General features: G+C 39.6%; 1 protein-coding gene across 2 annotated transcripts in view; it reads right to left on the bottom strand.

The window, feature by feature from the left end:
• Positions 1-16,758, bottom strand: part of HK5 (histidine kinase 5) — a 57,526-nt gene that overhangs the window by 15,278 nt on the left and 25,490 nt on the right. For both annotated transcript variants that reach the window (XM_088956704.1, XM_088956705.1), the window contains one exon: positions 2,135-2,265. In XM_088956704.1, coding sequence (XP_088812830.1) covers positions 2,135-2,265 — 131 coding nt within the window. The remainder of the gene's footprint in view (positions 1-2,134; positions 2,266-16,758) is intronic.

The raw sequence follows: 16,758 nt of genomic DNA, 5'->3' as shown, positions 1-16,758 counted from the left end.
AACTGTTTGAATATCTGAATGTTGTAATACCTGAAAATGGACTGTTTTACAAATTTACCCTGTCAAAAATCAAAATGTATTGGTTTAATTTTAATAAGGGCCTCTTTGGGAGGGCAGATCTGAAGATTCAGCTAAGCTTGTTCAGCTGCTTTGAAGCACTCTGGATAAGCTATTCAAAGAGGTTGAAGCAGACATCCCTTCAAATGACTGACTAATAGCCAATTTGAGCTCTCCAGGTTTTTCACCAAACATAGCTTATGGGTTGTCCATGTGTGGATCACCATGGAAAGCCAGAAGCCACTATGCTTCAGCCCTCCCAAATGGGTACTAAATCTAAATCTTGTAACCATAGTTTTCAAGGTGCCAAGGCAAGGCTAGGTGATAGGGGGGGCGTTGTCGCCTAGGCGTTTAGGTGATGGATTTTTTTAACTAAAAACATGTATCCTAGGGTAGTTCCCTAGGTTCCATAATCATATTTCCTTAATAAATATCCATAATTTTCAGAAGAAAAGTATACACTTCATGTTAAAATATAGAAAATCAACATATTCCAACTTCATGAGTAGAAAAAGAAGTAAGAAAAGAAAATTCAAAAAATATAGGGACTGACCCCTATTTCTGCTATAGGAAAAGAAGAAAAGAAAAAGTGGAAGAAGAAGAAGAAGAAGCAATTAGTATATAAACACACAAAATTAGTAAAGAAAAAGAAGAAAATGTGTTGATTGGACAACATTTTAAGTTCTTCATTACTTATTTGGTTCAGGTTTTGTAGTCTTTGAGGGTTCAATACAGAATTTAGCAATGTTTGTGTTGATTAAACCCTAGCAAATAAGAAAATAATAAAAGAAATTAGTACATAAACACACAAAGTGAATATTTTAGTTTTAAAATGTCTATTTTATAATTGTAACCTCAAAAAATTAAGGACTTAAGATTGTCTAATCAACACATTATATTCTTCTACTTTTCTTTTCTTCTTTTCCTATAACAAAATAGGGGTTCAGCCCCCAATATTTTTTTGAATTTTCATTTGTTTCTTCTTTTTCTCATGAATATGTTGATTTTCTATACTTAAACATGAAGTTTATACTTTTCTTATGAAAAATATGCATAGTTATTAAGGAAATATGGTTGTGGAACCTAGGGAACTACCCTAGGATTAAAAAAATCCATCATCTAGGTGACTACACGACAAGGTGCCCCCTATCACCTAGCCTCACCTTGGCACCTTGAAAACTATGATGCTCTCCAATAAACAAAAGCAAAGAGACACATTTGTAGGGTTGATTATATCTGTCCAACCCTGCATTGCCCGGCCTGGACAATCCAGGAAATTTAATATAAATAATATAATATAACATAGATAATATATGAATTATATAAATAACACTTATAGAATATAAAAATATTTAGGGTATATCTATGACACTGGAAATGTTTGATACTAGAAGAGCTTTGACCAATCAAAACTCTTTTGTAAATTTTGATGAATACTACCTGATTGGTTGCCACTTTTATGATACCAGTTGATCAGTTATAAGCAAGGCATAAAGTATCGATACGCCCGATATGCATGGGCAAGTGTATTGGGTATTTCGATACTTCATAACTGTTTTTCTGTTTTTCTTTTCAAAATTGTTTTAGGAGGGTCGGTTTTAGGCTTGCCTAGCCCCTGAAAATGACCAAATTCCAAAATACCCCTTATTTGGGATTTTGGGGAGCTACTGGTATGAAATGATACACCCAATATGGGGTGTATAGTATTGAAATTTTGAACCTTGATTATAAGTTTTCTGGTATCATATATATTCTATAATTTTAAATATAAACTTAGATTCAAATTTAGGTTTTTTTTTTTAAATATAACTTTATTGATTATACAGGCATCCTAGATGCCTAGCCTAACTCAACCCATGATCATCCTTGGACACTTGAGGGAAAGCTCAGGTTTTGTTACTCTAAAAATTGTGCAATTAGCCATTTGAGGGAAAAATTGTAACTCTAAAAATTAAATTAAAAAAAGAGGGGCAACAAATTGAAAGAATGGTGCAGTTAGACATATTTTGATTCATGTAATATATGTATATATTTGACATAATAAAAATTTAGTTAAACTAGCTGATAAAGCTCTTACCTCGACAGGAACATCGTCGTCTACATGCCCTTCCAAAATTAGCATCTTTTGCAATGATGCTGCAGCAGTCTGGAGTACATGCTTTACTACCTCTCTTGGTCGAAACTTTGTTGCTTCCAACTTCATAACTCCTGAGGGAAAGAAATAGATAAAACTGGATATATTAGTTGCATAACCAAGTGAGATTAAAAATTCGTAGTCAACTTTGAGGAGATCTAATTGTCTAGGTAAAAACATTTTAATCTTAGAAATGTCCTCCTGATAGATCAACTAAGCAGGAGATTTTTACCAAAAAAAAACTAAGCAGAAGATTATTCAAACTTGTCAAATAAGTTCTTGACTAGGATGTTACTTAATGGACAGCTATTAGCTTCAGTTTCATGGATCAACTAATTAGACAGATGTCATTAGACCAACAATTGATACAACACATGCAGTTGAATCTAATTATTAACTATAACAGTATAACCTTCATCTTCAGGTAAATAAAAAAATAGAAAGATTGGATTATTACAATTTCTTACTCAAATCAGCATCCTGAATCGTTAGGGAATAATTCAAAATTCATTTTTGATAATAAAAAAATTCAAAAGAAATAAAAAGAGAATGCAAAGGGAGGTGAGCAACAATCACCCAAGAGAAGAAATAAACAAACTTCACCTCCAAAGAACCGCCCCAACCCCCTTGAATAACCAAAACAATCCAACCACAAAACAAAAGGAGACATACCAAATAGCATCTATCCCCTCTAACAAAACTGTAGGTGTTCAAGACTGCTATCAGTCTTGACCACTAAGAAATTTCAGGTTCGATGAGAAGAGAAAGTGAAGAAGTAGAAGAAAGAGTGGTGAGAGAGCAGTAGAACACAGATTTTGAGGAGAAGAACAGAATGTCAATTATTCTGCCGCCGCCACTTTAATTTAATATATATATGTTATGCTAGTTACATGAAAAAACATATCTGCCCTTGGTGTTTACATCATAACTGCTAACACATAACAAACAATATAAAACTGAAAAGTAAATAGCAACTAGGAATAACAGAATAACAAATTGACCACAGCTGTGACTAGATACATTCTACCCTACGGACAGAGTGGGACCACAGCTGTGGGGCCCACATCAATGTTCTCTACACTCCTCCTCAAGTTGGGAGTATATGTTCATCATTCCCAACTTGGATAGATCCGCTTCTAGCTTCTTTCTTGATACGGCTTTAGTGAGGATGTCTGCTAGTTGCATACTGGATGTGATGTAAGGGAGGCATACTTCTTGAGATGAGACCCTCTCTCGTACAAAGTGGCGGTCAACTTCAATGTGTTTGGTTCTGTCATGTTGTACTGGATTATGTGCTATATTAATGGCGGCTTGATTATCACAGTACAGCATCAGGGGCTTCTCATACTCAATACCCAACTCCTCAAGTAGAGATCTTAGCAATAGGATTTCAGCCACTCCGTTGGCCATGGACCTGTATTCTGCTTCAGCACTTGACTGGGAGACAACACCTTGTTTCTTACTTCTCCAGGAGACAAGGTTTCCTCCCACAAGGGCACAATATCCTGAGGTGGATCTTCTGTCATCAACACTCCCAGCCCAATCAGCATCCGTATAGACCTCCACCTTCATGTGATTGTTGTTCTTGAATAGTATACCCCTACCTGGGCATCTCTTCAAGTAGGCTAAGATTCTTTCTGCCGCAAGAAGATGTGTGGTTCTAGGAGAATGCATGTACTGGCTGACAACACTAACAACATAAGTAATATCTGGCCGAGTGAGGCAGAGATATAGGAGCTTTCCTACCAATTGCTAGAACATAACATTGTCTTCAAGAAGCTCCCCACTCTCGGCACTAATCCTGTGGTTCTATTCAATTGGTGTATCTGCAGGCTTGACACCTAACTTTCCAGTTTCTGCCAACAGGCCTAGGACATATTTCCTCTGAGAAATAAAGATCCCCTGTTTGGATCTAGCAACCTCAATACCCAAAAAATACCAGAGTACACCAAGGTCCTTCACCTCAAATTCTTGATGAAGAAGCTGTTTAAGAGACTCAATCTCATGGCTATCATTCCCTGTGACCACAATATCATCAACATATACTGCCAGTAGTGTCAAAGAGGACTCCACCCTCTTGATGAATAGGGTATGATCTGACTGGGCCTGTACATAACCAAACTTCACAAGAGCTAGTCTGAATCTATCAAACCAAGCCCTAGGTGACTGTTTCAAACCATACAAAGCCTTGTTGAGCCGGAAGACCTTCTTACCTATTTCTGCATCATAGAATCCAGGAGGCAAACGCATGTAAACTTCTTCCTGCAGATCTCCATTCAGAAAGGCATTTTTCACGTCCATTTGGTATAAAGGCCAAGTGTGACTTGCTGCAAGGGACAATAGGACTCGAATAGTAGTCATCTTGGCTACCGGTGCAAAGGTCTCCAAGTAATCTATGCCATAAGTCTGTGTAAACCCTCTTGCAACTAACCGAGCTTTATACCTCTCAATAGATCCATCTGCATTATGCTTCACCGTAAATACCCATCTGCATCCAACTGGTTTCTTTCCTTTGGGCAATCAACTACCTCCCAGGCGTTGTTTTTCAACGGGGCATCCATCTCAACTTGCATTGCATCTTTCCATTCAGGGATGGATAGGGCTTCTTGCACTGTTCTTGGAATAGGGACATTGGAAATGGAACTAAGGTAGGTCCTGTAGGTAAGAGATAGGCGATCATAGGAAAAAAATGGGAAATACAGTGGGCTGTAGATGTGGTACAATGTCGTTTCCCTTTACAGACTGCAATCGAAAGGTCAAGATCATCTGTAGGGGAAGTCTCTGTGGGCTCTGGGACTGTAGTATCTGGACCTGGAGCTGTAGATGAGATTGGAGCTGGCCTGGACTGCTGATGATCAGGATCAACCTGCCTGCACCGCCTATGATAAACCCTCAACTCCTGATCCCTCTGACCACCCCCACCATTGCAGCTCTCCCTCAACTCCTGATCCCTCTGACTACCATCACCATTGCAGCTCTCATCACCCAATGGAATAGGTAAAGGAACTGCCCCACTCTCACTGCTCTCCCCCTGAAGACAAGAACTCAAACCCCCACTCTCACTGCTCTCCCCCTGAGGGGAAACCCAAGGATAATAGGGTGTCCCCTCAAAGAAAGTGACATCCATGGAGACAAACTTCCTCCCAGAGACAGGATCATAGCAGCAATAACCCTTTTGAGTTTGTGCATAACCAAGGAAGATGCATTTGGAGGCTTTGGGTTCGAACTTGGAGCGATGGGGTCCGAAAAGCTGAACAAAGCAAATACAACCGAATGTCTTAAGGGGAATAGAAAACAAGTCCTCACGTGGGTGTAGAAGGGAAAAAGGAGATCGCATATCAAGGACCCTGGAAGGAACCCGATTAATAAGGTATACCGCCGTGAGGATAGCATCACTCCAGAAGCGAATAGGAACATTAGAAGTAAACATGAGGCTTCTAGCCACTTCCAAAATGTGCCTATTCTTCCTTTCGGCAACTCCATTCTACTGAGGTGTATGAGGGCAAGAGCTCTGGTGGATAACCCCATGATGAAGAAGATAAGATGTCAATGATTTAGCAAAGTATTCCTTTGCGTTATCAGATCTGAGAACTTTGATCTTGGCATCAAACTGGGTTAGGATCATTTGGTGAAAATTTTGGGTCAGGGAAGGTACCTCATCTCGTGAACGCATGAGATAAACCCAAGAAAAACGGGTATGGTCATCAACAAATAACAAAAAATATCTATACCCATCCATGGAAGGGATATGATAAGGCCCCCAAACGTCAGTATGCACAATATCAAAAGAATTATCACTCCTTTTATTACTCAATAAATAAGGCTTTCTACAATGCTTAGCAAACTCACAACTTTCACACTGTAACTGAGACAACTCAATAGACTCAAATAAAGCAGGAAACAGACTCTGTAAAGATCGAAAAGACAAATGACCTAATCAGTTATGCCAAAGCATAACCGGACTCACATTCTGAGAAACAAAAGACAACTTCTCAACTGACTCTCCCTGACGGAACCGCTCCCCGAGTAGATAAATCCCATTCGTCTCACAGCCAATCCCAATCACCTTCTGCGTCTCCAAGTACTGAAAAACACATCGGTCAAGGAAGAAGGTTACTGAGCAGTTCATATGCTTGGTAATACTACTGATTGAAAGAAGGTTAATATCAAGCTTAGGAACATGCAAGACAGATGACAGGGAGATAGTATCTGAAAGCTTGATGTCACCCTTCCCAGAAATAGGAACCGGGGAGCCATCAGCAATAGATACCTTATCCCTACCGGAAGACAAATGGTAAGTAGTAAACAATGAAGGCAAGCTATTCATGTGATCAGATGCACCTGAGTCTATTACCCAACAAGGATCAGTAGTACCTGGAGCCGAGGCATGATAGGCTGAAGCTCGAGTACCTGAATGGGCGAAGGCAGATGTGGCAGGGGCTGATGGAGGCTGCGGTGGCTGAGCTGAATTTCCAACTTCCTTTTCTAGCTGTATTAGGGCAGCCCGAACTGCAACTAAGGTCTCCAAAGATGTTCCTTTTGTGCCAGATGAGGATGCTGAATCAGTGTTCATGGCTACATGAGCAGTGCCCTTCTTGTTTCTCAACTTCGCAGGAACCAAGTGAGGATGCAGTTTCCAACATGTCTCTTTTGTATGTTTGGGCTTCTTACAATGTTCACATACTACATCCTTCTTGTCTTCCCTCCTCCTGTCCTTCTCTGAATCACCCCCTGATTTGGGTGTAACCGCTACAAAGGTTGTTGTGGGTGGGTGAGGTTGCATCATAACCTTCCTTCTGGTCTCTTCAATGTGTACAAATGAGTAAGCCTGAGAGAGAGTCACACTGTCTCTAGTCAAAATCTGCTGCCTCACAATATCATATTCTGAATTCAGTCCTGCCAGAAACTCAAACACTTTGTTTGTCTCGATGTGCTTTCTATGGGTCTGAGCATCTTTGGGACTCTCCCACTCAAGAGTCTCTAAGTGATCAATCTCATGCCACAGGAACTTCAAGGTAGAGAAGTAGACCGACACCGGTTTCTCTCCTTGTTTAAGGGTATTCACTTCACATTTCAATTCATATGCTCTGGCAACATTAAGGGGTTGGGAGTAAGTTTCTTTCATAACATCCCATATCTCCTTAGCTGTCTTTGCCCACAAATAATTCCAGCTAATATGAGGCTGCATAGAATTACACAGCCATGTCATAACCAAGTAGTTTTCTTGCATCCACTTGGTATATGTCGGGTCTCCCTTGGGAGGTTCTTTCATATCTCCCAAGAGGTACCCTAATTTACCTCTTCCACCAATAGCCATCATGGCTGATTGGGCCCATTCCAAATAGTTTGATCCATCAAACTTTACGGTCGTAATCTGACCACCCATCTCAGAAATACTACCATAACTGATGTTCCCAAGGCTGCCTTCTGCCTGATTTTTAAACTCCATTTCTGTATAGTCTCAAAACATCACTTGAACTACCAATCACAATCAAAACAGTATAGGCTTGATCTGTATTCTCAGTGTATGTGCACAAAACTGAGATAATTCTGATCTGAAACCAACTAGCCAACATAGCAGTAGCTGTCCGTAGAGCTCTAACCCCTTAGGACTCTGAGAACAGCTTAAAAAAAATCTGATATGCTTGGGAAAGTTAGGGTTTTAATCAGTCCTTAAAGTAAGCAATTCAGTTCCACAATCCAAACAGAACTGTATAGATAGGCTTGCAGTAGGGTTAATAAGAAACCCTAGAATCTGATCAGACCTACCAATAAACTTAAGGGTAACTCTAGGTAGATCACAGGGTTCAGTCAAACACTAGGGCTTGCCGCAAATCACTTTCAAACCCTAGAGTAGAGAGAAACACAGTTGAGACAGTTCGGTCCAGGGTTTGCTGTAAAACCCTAGTGAATCGAAGAGAGAAAAAACTAGAATGGTTCGGCCTTCCCCTCCAGATAGGTCCAACCTATCTTCTCTGATAGAACTTCTCTTAGAAAGTAAACAACTTACAAGAAAAAATTGTTCGCTGCCTTCTAAGGTTACCCGAACCCTAGTCTTCTCTGATCCTTCCTGACCACCAACACTCTGCAACCCTAGCAAGTTTCCAATAGCTGCTAGCACCTCTGGCGATCTCCAAGAATCAGTCTGCGAACTCCTCCTTTTCAGCTTCCAGTCCTAGGAGATTCTCATGTGATCGGCTGGTATTAGGCTCACATGAGAAACCCTAACTTAGCTCTAATACCATGTAGGTGTTCAAGACTGCTATCAGTCTTGACCACTAAGAAATTTCAGGTTCGATGAGAAGAGAAAGTGAAGAAGAAGTAGAAGAAAGAGTGGTGAGAGAGCAGTAGAACACAGATTTTGAGGAGAAGAACAGAATGTCAATTATTCTGCCACTGCCACTTTAATTTAATATATATATGTTATGCTAGTTACATGAAAGAACATATCTGCCCTTGGTGTTTACATCATAACTGCTAACACATAACAAACAATATAAAACTGAAAAGTAAATAGCAACTAGGAATAACAGAATAACAAATTGACCACAGCTGTGACTAGATACATTCTACCCTACGGACAGAATGGGACCACAGCTGTGGGACCCACATCAATGTTCTCTACAAAAACAAGACACGAAAGAACCCTACAATGAAATAAATAAAATAAACTCTCCAGGAACTTATAAACCTTTTGATCATTATTGATTCTTTTCAAATCTAGGACCACGTTTCTACTAGAAAACTAAACTGGTGCCACCTATACCCTACAACGAAATACTTAAATAAAATAAACTTTCCAGGAACTTATAAACCTTTTGATCATCATTGATTCTTTTCAAACCACAAAACAAAAGGAGACATACCAAATAACATCTATCCCCTCTAAAAAAACAAGACACGAAAGAACCCTACAATGAAATACTTAAATAAAATAAACTCTCCAGGAACTTATACACCTTTTGATCATCATTGATTCTTTTCAAATCTAGGACCACGTTTCTACTAGAAAACTAAACTGGTGCCACCTATACCAGTCTCTCTATCCTCTACACCCAACCCCATCTCCTTTAATTAGACTCAGATTTCTTTGATCTAAATCTGACCTTGAATTAACAATGTTTTCTTTGGAACCCAAATTATAATTTCCTTTATCCTGCAAAGGCATCAGATTTCTCTGGGGCTTCATAATTAGATTACTTACTTCCACTTCTATCTCCAAGAATATGAAGCCCCAAAGTTTTACTTCCACTTTTATCTCTGTAGAGTTAGTTAGCATGTTATTTATGTTGCTGTTAGCATGTTAGTGGTGTTAGAAAGTTAGTTATTTCAGTTATGTTAGCTGCTGTTTATTTATGTTAACAGTAGGGGCAATATTGTAAGTCTACCATGTCTTAAGTGCTAATATAAATAGCAACTGAGTGGGGTGGAAATCATTAACTGACCCACACTCTTTCTGAAATCTCCTCTCTACGATTTCTCTCCCCTTCTTCTTCTCCCTCCCTCTTTTTTCTCTCTCTTCTATTTTCTGAAATTTCTCTTGTTGAATTCTCATCTACAGTAGGACTGACTACAGTCTCTACAACACAACTTAGTATTAGAGCCAACCTAGGGTTTCTCATGTGAGTCTAAGATAACAGAAACTGAGTTAAAGACCCAAGGGGAAGGTGTGTTGGGAGCTGGAAACATGACTGAAAATAATTTTCAGATTACCACTATCAAATTTGATGGATCAAATTACTTGGAATGGGCTCAATCAGCTACAATGGCTATTAGGGGAAGAGGAAAATTAGGCTATGTGATGGGGCATGTAAAGAAACCAGCCAAGGAAGACCCATTATATGCGAAATGGGCTTAGGAGAATTATTTGTTTATGACTTGGTTGTGAAATTCCATGCAGCCTCATATCAGCCGAAATTACTTGTGGGCCAAAACTCCTAAGGAAATTTGGGACATCATGAGAGAAACCTATTCCCAGCCACTTAACGTTGCTAGGGGGAGAAGCTGGTCTCAGTTTACTTCTCTAATTTGAAGTCTTTGTGGCATGAAATTGATCACCTAGAGACAATTGAGTGGGAAAGTCAAAAAGATGCACAGACATACATAAAACAGGTTGAAACCAATAAAGTTTTTGAATTCCTAGTTGATCTGAATCCAGAATATGATATTGTGAGGCAACAACTTCTCACCAAGGAGAGTGCAACCTTGTCTCAGGCCTATTCCTTAGTGCACAGTGAAGAAAGTAGGAGAAAGGTTATGCTACAATATTAGCCTATGGAATCAGCCCTAACAGTAGTGAAACTGAAGTTTAGGGGTGACAAGGAAAGGTGTTAGAATACACAAATCAGGGGTATTTTGGTCATTTGGGTTTATCTATTTGAGAGTGAAAGGTCTATTTTATTTAAGTTTAAGTTATGTGTCCCATCACTTATGAGGGACAATATGGTCTTTCTTGTAACTATGTTATTGGAGATAAATACAAGTGGGTCGGCTAAAGGTGGACTGATTTTTCCTAATCTGGCCGAACCCTTCTTCTCCTCCTTCTTCTTCTCTTCTTCTTCTTTCTCTTCTTCTTCTCTACTTTAACCTAGAATCTAATAGGGATTTTACAAAAGGTATATGAAGAAAGAAGATGGGAGGGAAGTAATTTGTGATCATTGCAAGAAACCAAAGCACACAAGGGACACTTGTTGGAAGTTGAATCCACATCTAATTCCAACAAAGCTCAAAAACAAAAAGGGGAATGCTAATGTGGCAATTACTACTGATGGTGTATCATCCTCGAACACAAGAGCCACATCTCTAGACACTTTAGCTGCTGTCCAAGTTGCCTTGACTTAGTTGGAAAGTGAAGTTGGCACTTCAGCCCCCTCATCTCAGTTACCTTCTACAACATCAGCTACTCCCACTTCAGCATTCACTCATTCAGGTACAAGAGCTTCAGCATATCATGCCTCATTCCTAGGTAACAATGAACCTTGTTGGGTTATAGATTCAGGTGCATCTGACCATATGACTAGCTTATCCTCATTGTTTACTACTTATTGCTTATCCTCTAGCAAAGACAAAGTGTCTATTGCTGATGACTCCCTTGTTCTCATCTCTGGCAAGGGAGACATTAGACTGTCTAATGCAATCTCCTTGTCCTCAATTTTGCATGTTGCTAAACTTAGTACTAACCTGCTTTTAGTTAGTAGCATTACTAAAAACTAAAACTACTCAATGACTTTCTTTCCTAGTTGGTGTGTTTTTTGGGATCTAGAGACAAAGAATGTGATTTGGATTAGCTGTGAGACAAATGGAATCTACCTATTGGGAGGGCATTTACATGGGGAAGATAAAGAAGTGGGGAGGTTATTAATTTCTCAATCTATGAGTCAGGTTATGCTTTGGCATAATCGGTTAGGTCATTTGTCATTTAAGTCTTTGAAGAGTTTATTTCTCAGTTTATTTGAGTCAGTCCAAACGTCTAGTTTAAAATGTGAAAGTTGTGAACTTGTAAAGCATTGTAGAACAACCTATTCTTTGAGCAATAAAAGTAGTATTCCTATTTGAAATTGTGCATACTAATGTTTGGGGGGAGGGGGTATAGATATTTCCTACTATTTATTGATGACTAAACTCATTTCTCATGGATTTATCTTTTGCGCTCTTGAGATGAGGTTCCTACCCTAACTCGGATTTTCCTTCAGATGGTTTTGACCCAATTTGGGATCAAAATCAAATTTTTCAGATCTGATAATGCCAAAGAATACTTTGCAAAATCATTGGCCTCATACTTCATTGACCATGGAATTATCCACCAAAGCACTTGTCCTCATACACCTCAACAAAATGGGGTTTTTGGGAGGAAAAATAAGCATATATTGGAGGTGGCAAGAAGCATTATGCTAAACTCCAATGTTCCCACACGTTTTGGGGGGACGCTATCCACAATGCTATGTACCTCATCGACCGAGTTCCTTCATGGGTCCTAGACATGAAAATTCCATTCAACATATTATAATATATCCTGATAAGGACATGTTTACTATTCCCATTAAGACCTTTCAATGTACTTGCTTTGTTTAGATTCTTAAGCCTCATTGCTCTAAATTTGATCCTAAAGCCTCAAAATGTATTTTTCTTGGGCATTGAAGTAGCATGATCTAAACATGGGATTTTTCTTTCCCAAAGGAAGTATGTTCTCGACCTTTTGTAGGAAACTAGGAAGCTAGGTGTTAAACCTGCTGACACACCTATTGAACAAAATCATAAGATAAGTGTAGAAGGGGGAGAGCTCCTTGAAGACAAGGTTATGTTTCAACTGTTGGTTGGAAAACTCCTTTATCTTTGCCTCACACGACCGGACATTTCTTATGCAATCAGTGTTGTTAGCCAGTATATGCATTCCCCCAGAACCACTCATCTCCTTGTAGTTGAGAAGATCCTTGCTTATCTGAAGAGATGTCCAGGCAGAGGCATACTCTTCAAAGATAATGGTCACATGAAAATAGAAATCTACACAACTGTTGATTGGGCTGGGTGTGTTGATGATAAGAGATCCACCTCTGGGTATTGCGCTTTTGTAGGAGGAAATCCTGTCTCTTGGAGAAGCAAGAAGCAAAATGTTGTTGCTTGTTCTAGTGTTGAAGCTGAATACAGGGCTATGGCGAACGGTGTGGCTGAAGTATTATGGTTGAGATCCCTATTTGAGGAATTGGTCATTACTTCTAAGAGGCCCCTGATGCTATACTGTGATAATCAAGTTGCTATTAACATCGCCCATAATCCAGTTCAACATGACAGAACTAAGCACATTGAAGTGGATTGACACTTTATCAGAGAGAGAATTGCCTCTCAAGAAGTGTGTCTTCCATATATTGCCTCTAACATGCAGCTTGCCGATCTCTTCACTAAGACAGTACCAAAGACCAAGTTGGAGATAGCTGCACGCAAGTTGGGAATGATTAATATCTACTCCCAACTTGAGGGGAGTGTAGAGTTAGTTATCATGTTATTTATGTTGCTGTTAGCATGTTAGTAGTGTTAGGTTATTTCAGTTATGTTAGCTGCTGTTTATTTGTGTTAACAGTAGGGCAATATTGTAAGTCTACTATGTTTTAAATGTTAATATAAACAGCAATTGAGTGGAGTGGCAATCATTAACTGACCTACTCTTTTTCTGAAATCTCCTCTCTACGATTTTTCTCTTCTTCTTATCTCTCTTTCTTCTCTCTCTTCTATTTTCTGAACTTTCTCTTGTCGAATTCTCATCTACAGTAGGACTAATTACAGTCTCTACAGCACAAGTATCTCCATCACCTTTTCTAATATCAACTGTCCCTTCAATTTCATGAGTCTCATCCATAATCACTTCCTCAACATCAGAATCCCTAACTTCATAAATCCCAGATTTCAAGACTAAATTAATAAACATCTGAGTTTGCCAAGTCCATGAATTGGTGACCATCGAGTAAATTTCTAGATTTACATGAAACTAAAAAAAAACTCAGCAAAATGCTTTTTTCTTGCTTCAACTTTTTCTTTTTTTTTCCTAGTGTTGCATGGATGCATATATTCACCTGTTAAAATTCCTATTTCATGTTATTGCTCCTATTCAAAATCCTCATTTAGATCACCATAAAACTGCAAACCAGAATAACAAATTTAATGTTGTCATGTCAACAATATTCTGTAAGATTTTAAGGGTTTGGTGCCAACATTTGGATAATCATTTGGAACTTTATGTGAGTTCACCACTTGTAAGGGAGCAGTACTGCTAGGTGGTTAATGAGCTTCTCTAAACAAGCCAGTAATCTTCCATGTGGCAATCTAGTTGGGAGACGAAAGGGGCACCAGATCTTTGCCTTGGTAGCCTCCATTCATGGAGCAAATTTCAACTCCAAATTAGCCACATGTCAATAATAATCCCTTTTTGAGAGGGCAAGTCTTATATTAGAAAACTATAATTCATTTTTTTCTGTAATGTGTCTTTGGCATCTATAGGGGCAAGGTGATATACTGTGACAGTCTACTACATGGGCACAGCATGCCCTCGGTGTGCCTATGGTGAGTGGCAGTTTTGTAGATGAGCAAAATGTGATTCTTTGGCTATTGATGCTTTCTACTGGTTACCCCTCAAAAGCTTAACACATTCTTTAAGAAGGGGTGGTCAATCTCCTTGGGTGGCAAGGGCACTCCTAAACCGACATCACCTTGTGGGGCAGCCTTGGTTAATGGTCACCGTGGCTACCAGGATTCCTTATGGGCACACACACACAAGCCTATAGGGACAGTGCATGGACCAGCATTGCACCTCATGTTAAACGTGGAGGTGCAACATGTCAGTCAACCATGCACATGTTATAACCTTGCCACTCAATGGTTGGACATACTGGGTTATCCTTTTCCTATGCACTCAAGTGTGTCCTCAGCCAACCAGTTCTCGTATACACATAAAATAAAGCACCTGTTGTGCACACATGGGCGCCTACAAGGGGAATGAGGTTCAACGACTTCACCCCCATCATGTGTCAATGATCATGATCCTAAGTGCCACCGGCTGTTGGTAAAGCCTCAATTGGGCTTGTTAGAAGGCCCTTTCTCATCAAAAGGTTTGCTCCTGGCTGCCAGGGATTGGGATGCCAGACAGTCATCTTTGCTTCTAAATAAAATAACTACGGAAAGTAGTATTTGGAGTTCCTATGTGGTGCAGAAATGTCATTATCATGACAAATTATATAATAGAAAGAAGGTTTTCCAAGTTGTATCCAGAAAGCAAAAACAAGTTGTAGACACCTGGGTAGTGTGGTCTAATAGCACTCCCATTCAACACCAAGTTGAAGCAAAAAAAAATTGTCTAGCTTAAGAAGAAACCTCATCTCATTTTACCCATTCCAATGACCCTAAGGCAAAGTTTATGCAGGGGAAGACACAAAGATAACATCCACAAAAGGTATAATGTTGTAACTTGTGTGGCAGAGTGTGTGGTGCATGCATTCTCTCGCAGGACAAAGAACAATTGTTCATTTTCGTGGGGCGTAGACAATATGCTTGCATCACTATTCATTAAAGGATGGATCATGTTTCATAACCTTGCAAAGACATGTTCAAAATTGGGGTTTTCACTGGTTGACAAAAATATGATGACAACAAACAAAAGGATACTTGGGTGGGAAGCCACAATATTGGCATGGAAGATTGGTGGAAAACTTGTTGAGGCACAGCAGCACAAGAACTAAATGAAGCACATCCATAGACATGCCTAGCATTGGTGGAACGTCCATGAGATGGAGAAAACAGAAGCAGTGACTGTTTGAGTGTAAAGAGACTGGGCCGAATGGGCCCTAACAGCCTCTTATGTGATATCCTTTATTTTATCTTTGATTTTATGTTGATGGGCCTCACTTAATGGGCCTGTTATTTGTTCTTATTTTATTTTCTTTATGTAACTGCCAAGCTGGCCGCCCACTTAAGGGTATACTTGTCATCATCAATTTGTTTTAGAGATTAATAAAAAATAGGGTTACAGGAGAAGGAAGACTAATTCGACTTCTTCTTCTCTTACCTCTTCTCTTCGACATACACAGCTCTTGCACTATCATTCAGATCTGATTTGTACTGTTAATCACTGATTTTAAACCTGATATTAGAGGACTGATTCACATCTTGGTATCAGAGCGGGTTCAGTTCCTCTTTCTTCTTTTTTTTCTTTGTTCCTGTACACTCTAAAATCAAGAGAGTGTATGGAGAGATAGGTTCTCTATAGTATAGAGAATCACTTGCCTAGTTGGTAGAAGGGTTTGGAGAGTTTAGTTCTGGCCAAATTTTGCCAAGAAGTGATGCTGTCTTACTGCTGCCTGAAACCCTAGCCGACTAGAGATTTTCGAGTTACCAGGAAAGGTGAAGCTTGGGTGTGGCGGTCTGTGCTTGGAAGGTGTCTTGTGACTGCTAAAGGAGCGGTTCAGGTTTGGAAGAGTTTGGGTTACTCTGGTAGGTATGGCAGTGTCTTCTCTCTCCCGCCCATCTGCTGGACGGAGCAAAACCCTAGCTTTTCAAGCATCCAAGTTCTGGTTTGACTTCAAGTAAGTTCACATAGTCAAAATTTTCTGTTCTTTGATTTTCGTTTGATTAATGGAGACATATGGAAGTGAGTTCAAGCAGGTGCCAACTTCTGGACCTGCTCCAGTAGATTCCATTTTGACGGGTGTTACCACAATTAAGCTAGATGGGACGAACTATCTTGCTTGGGCACAGTCTATAAAAATCTTTGTTTGTAGTAGAGAAAAACTCGAGTTCACAGGCAGCAAGGTGAAACCCGAAGAGACAGACCCTGAATTTGAAAGATGGATGCAAGAGAACTATACTGTTATAGGATGGTTAGTCAACTCTATGCAACCTCATATAAGCCAGCACTATGTCTGGACGTCTTCGGCTAAGGAGATATGGGACAGTGTAACTGAGACCTATTCACAGAAACGGAATGTAGCTAGAGCATACAAATTGAAAAGTGATGTGAAGAACCTGAGACAGGGGGAGAAGAGTGTGGCAATCTACTACTCCATACTAAAGTCCCTATGGCAGGA

Source organism: Nelumbo lutea, chromosome 8, assembly GCF_056320005.1.
Source record: "Nelumbo lutea isolate HS-2025 chromosome 8, American lotus-T2T, whole genome shotgun sequence".
NCBI lineage: Eukaryota > Viridiplantae > Streptophyta > Magnoliopsida > Proteales > Nelumbonaceae > Nelumbo > Nelumbo lutea.
Note: the sequence above shows the minus strand (reverse complement) of the source record. Positions and strands in the feature narration are given on the sequence as shown.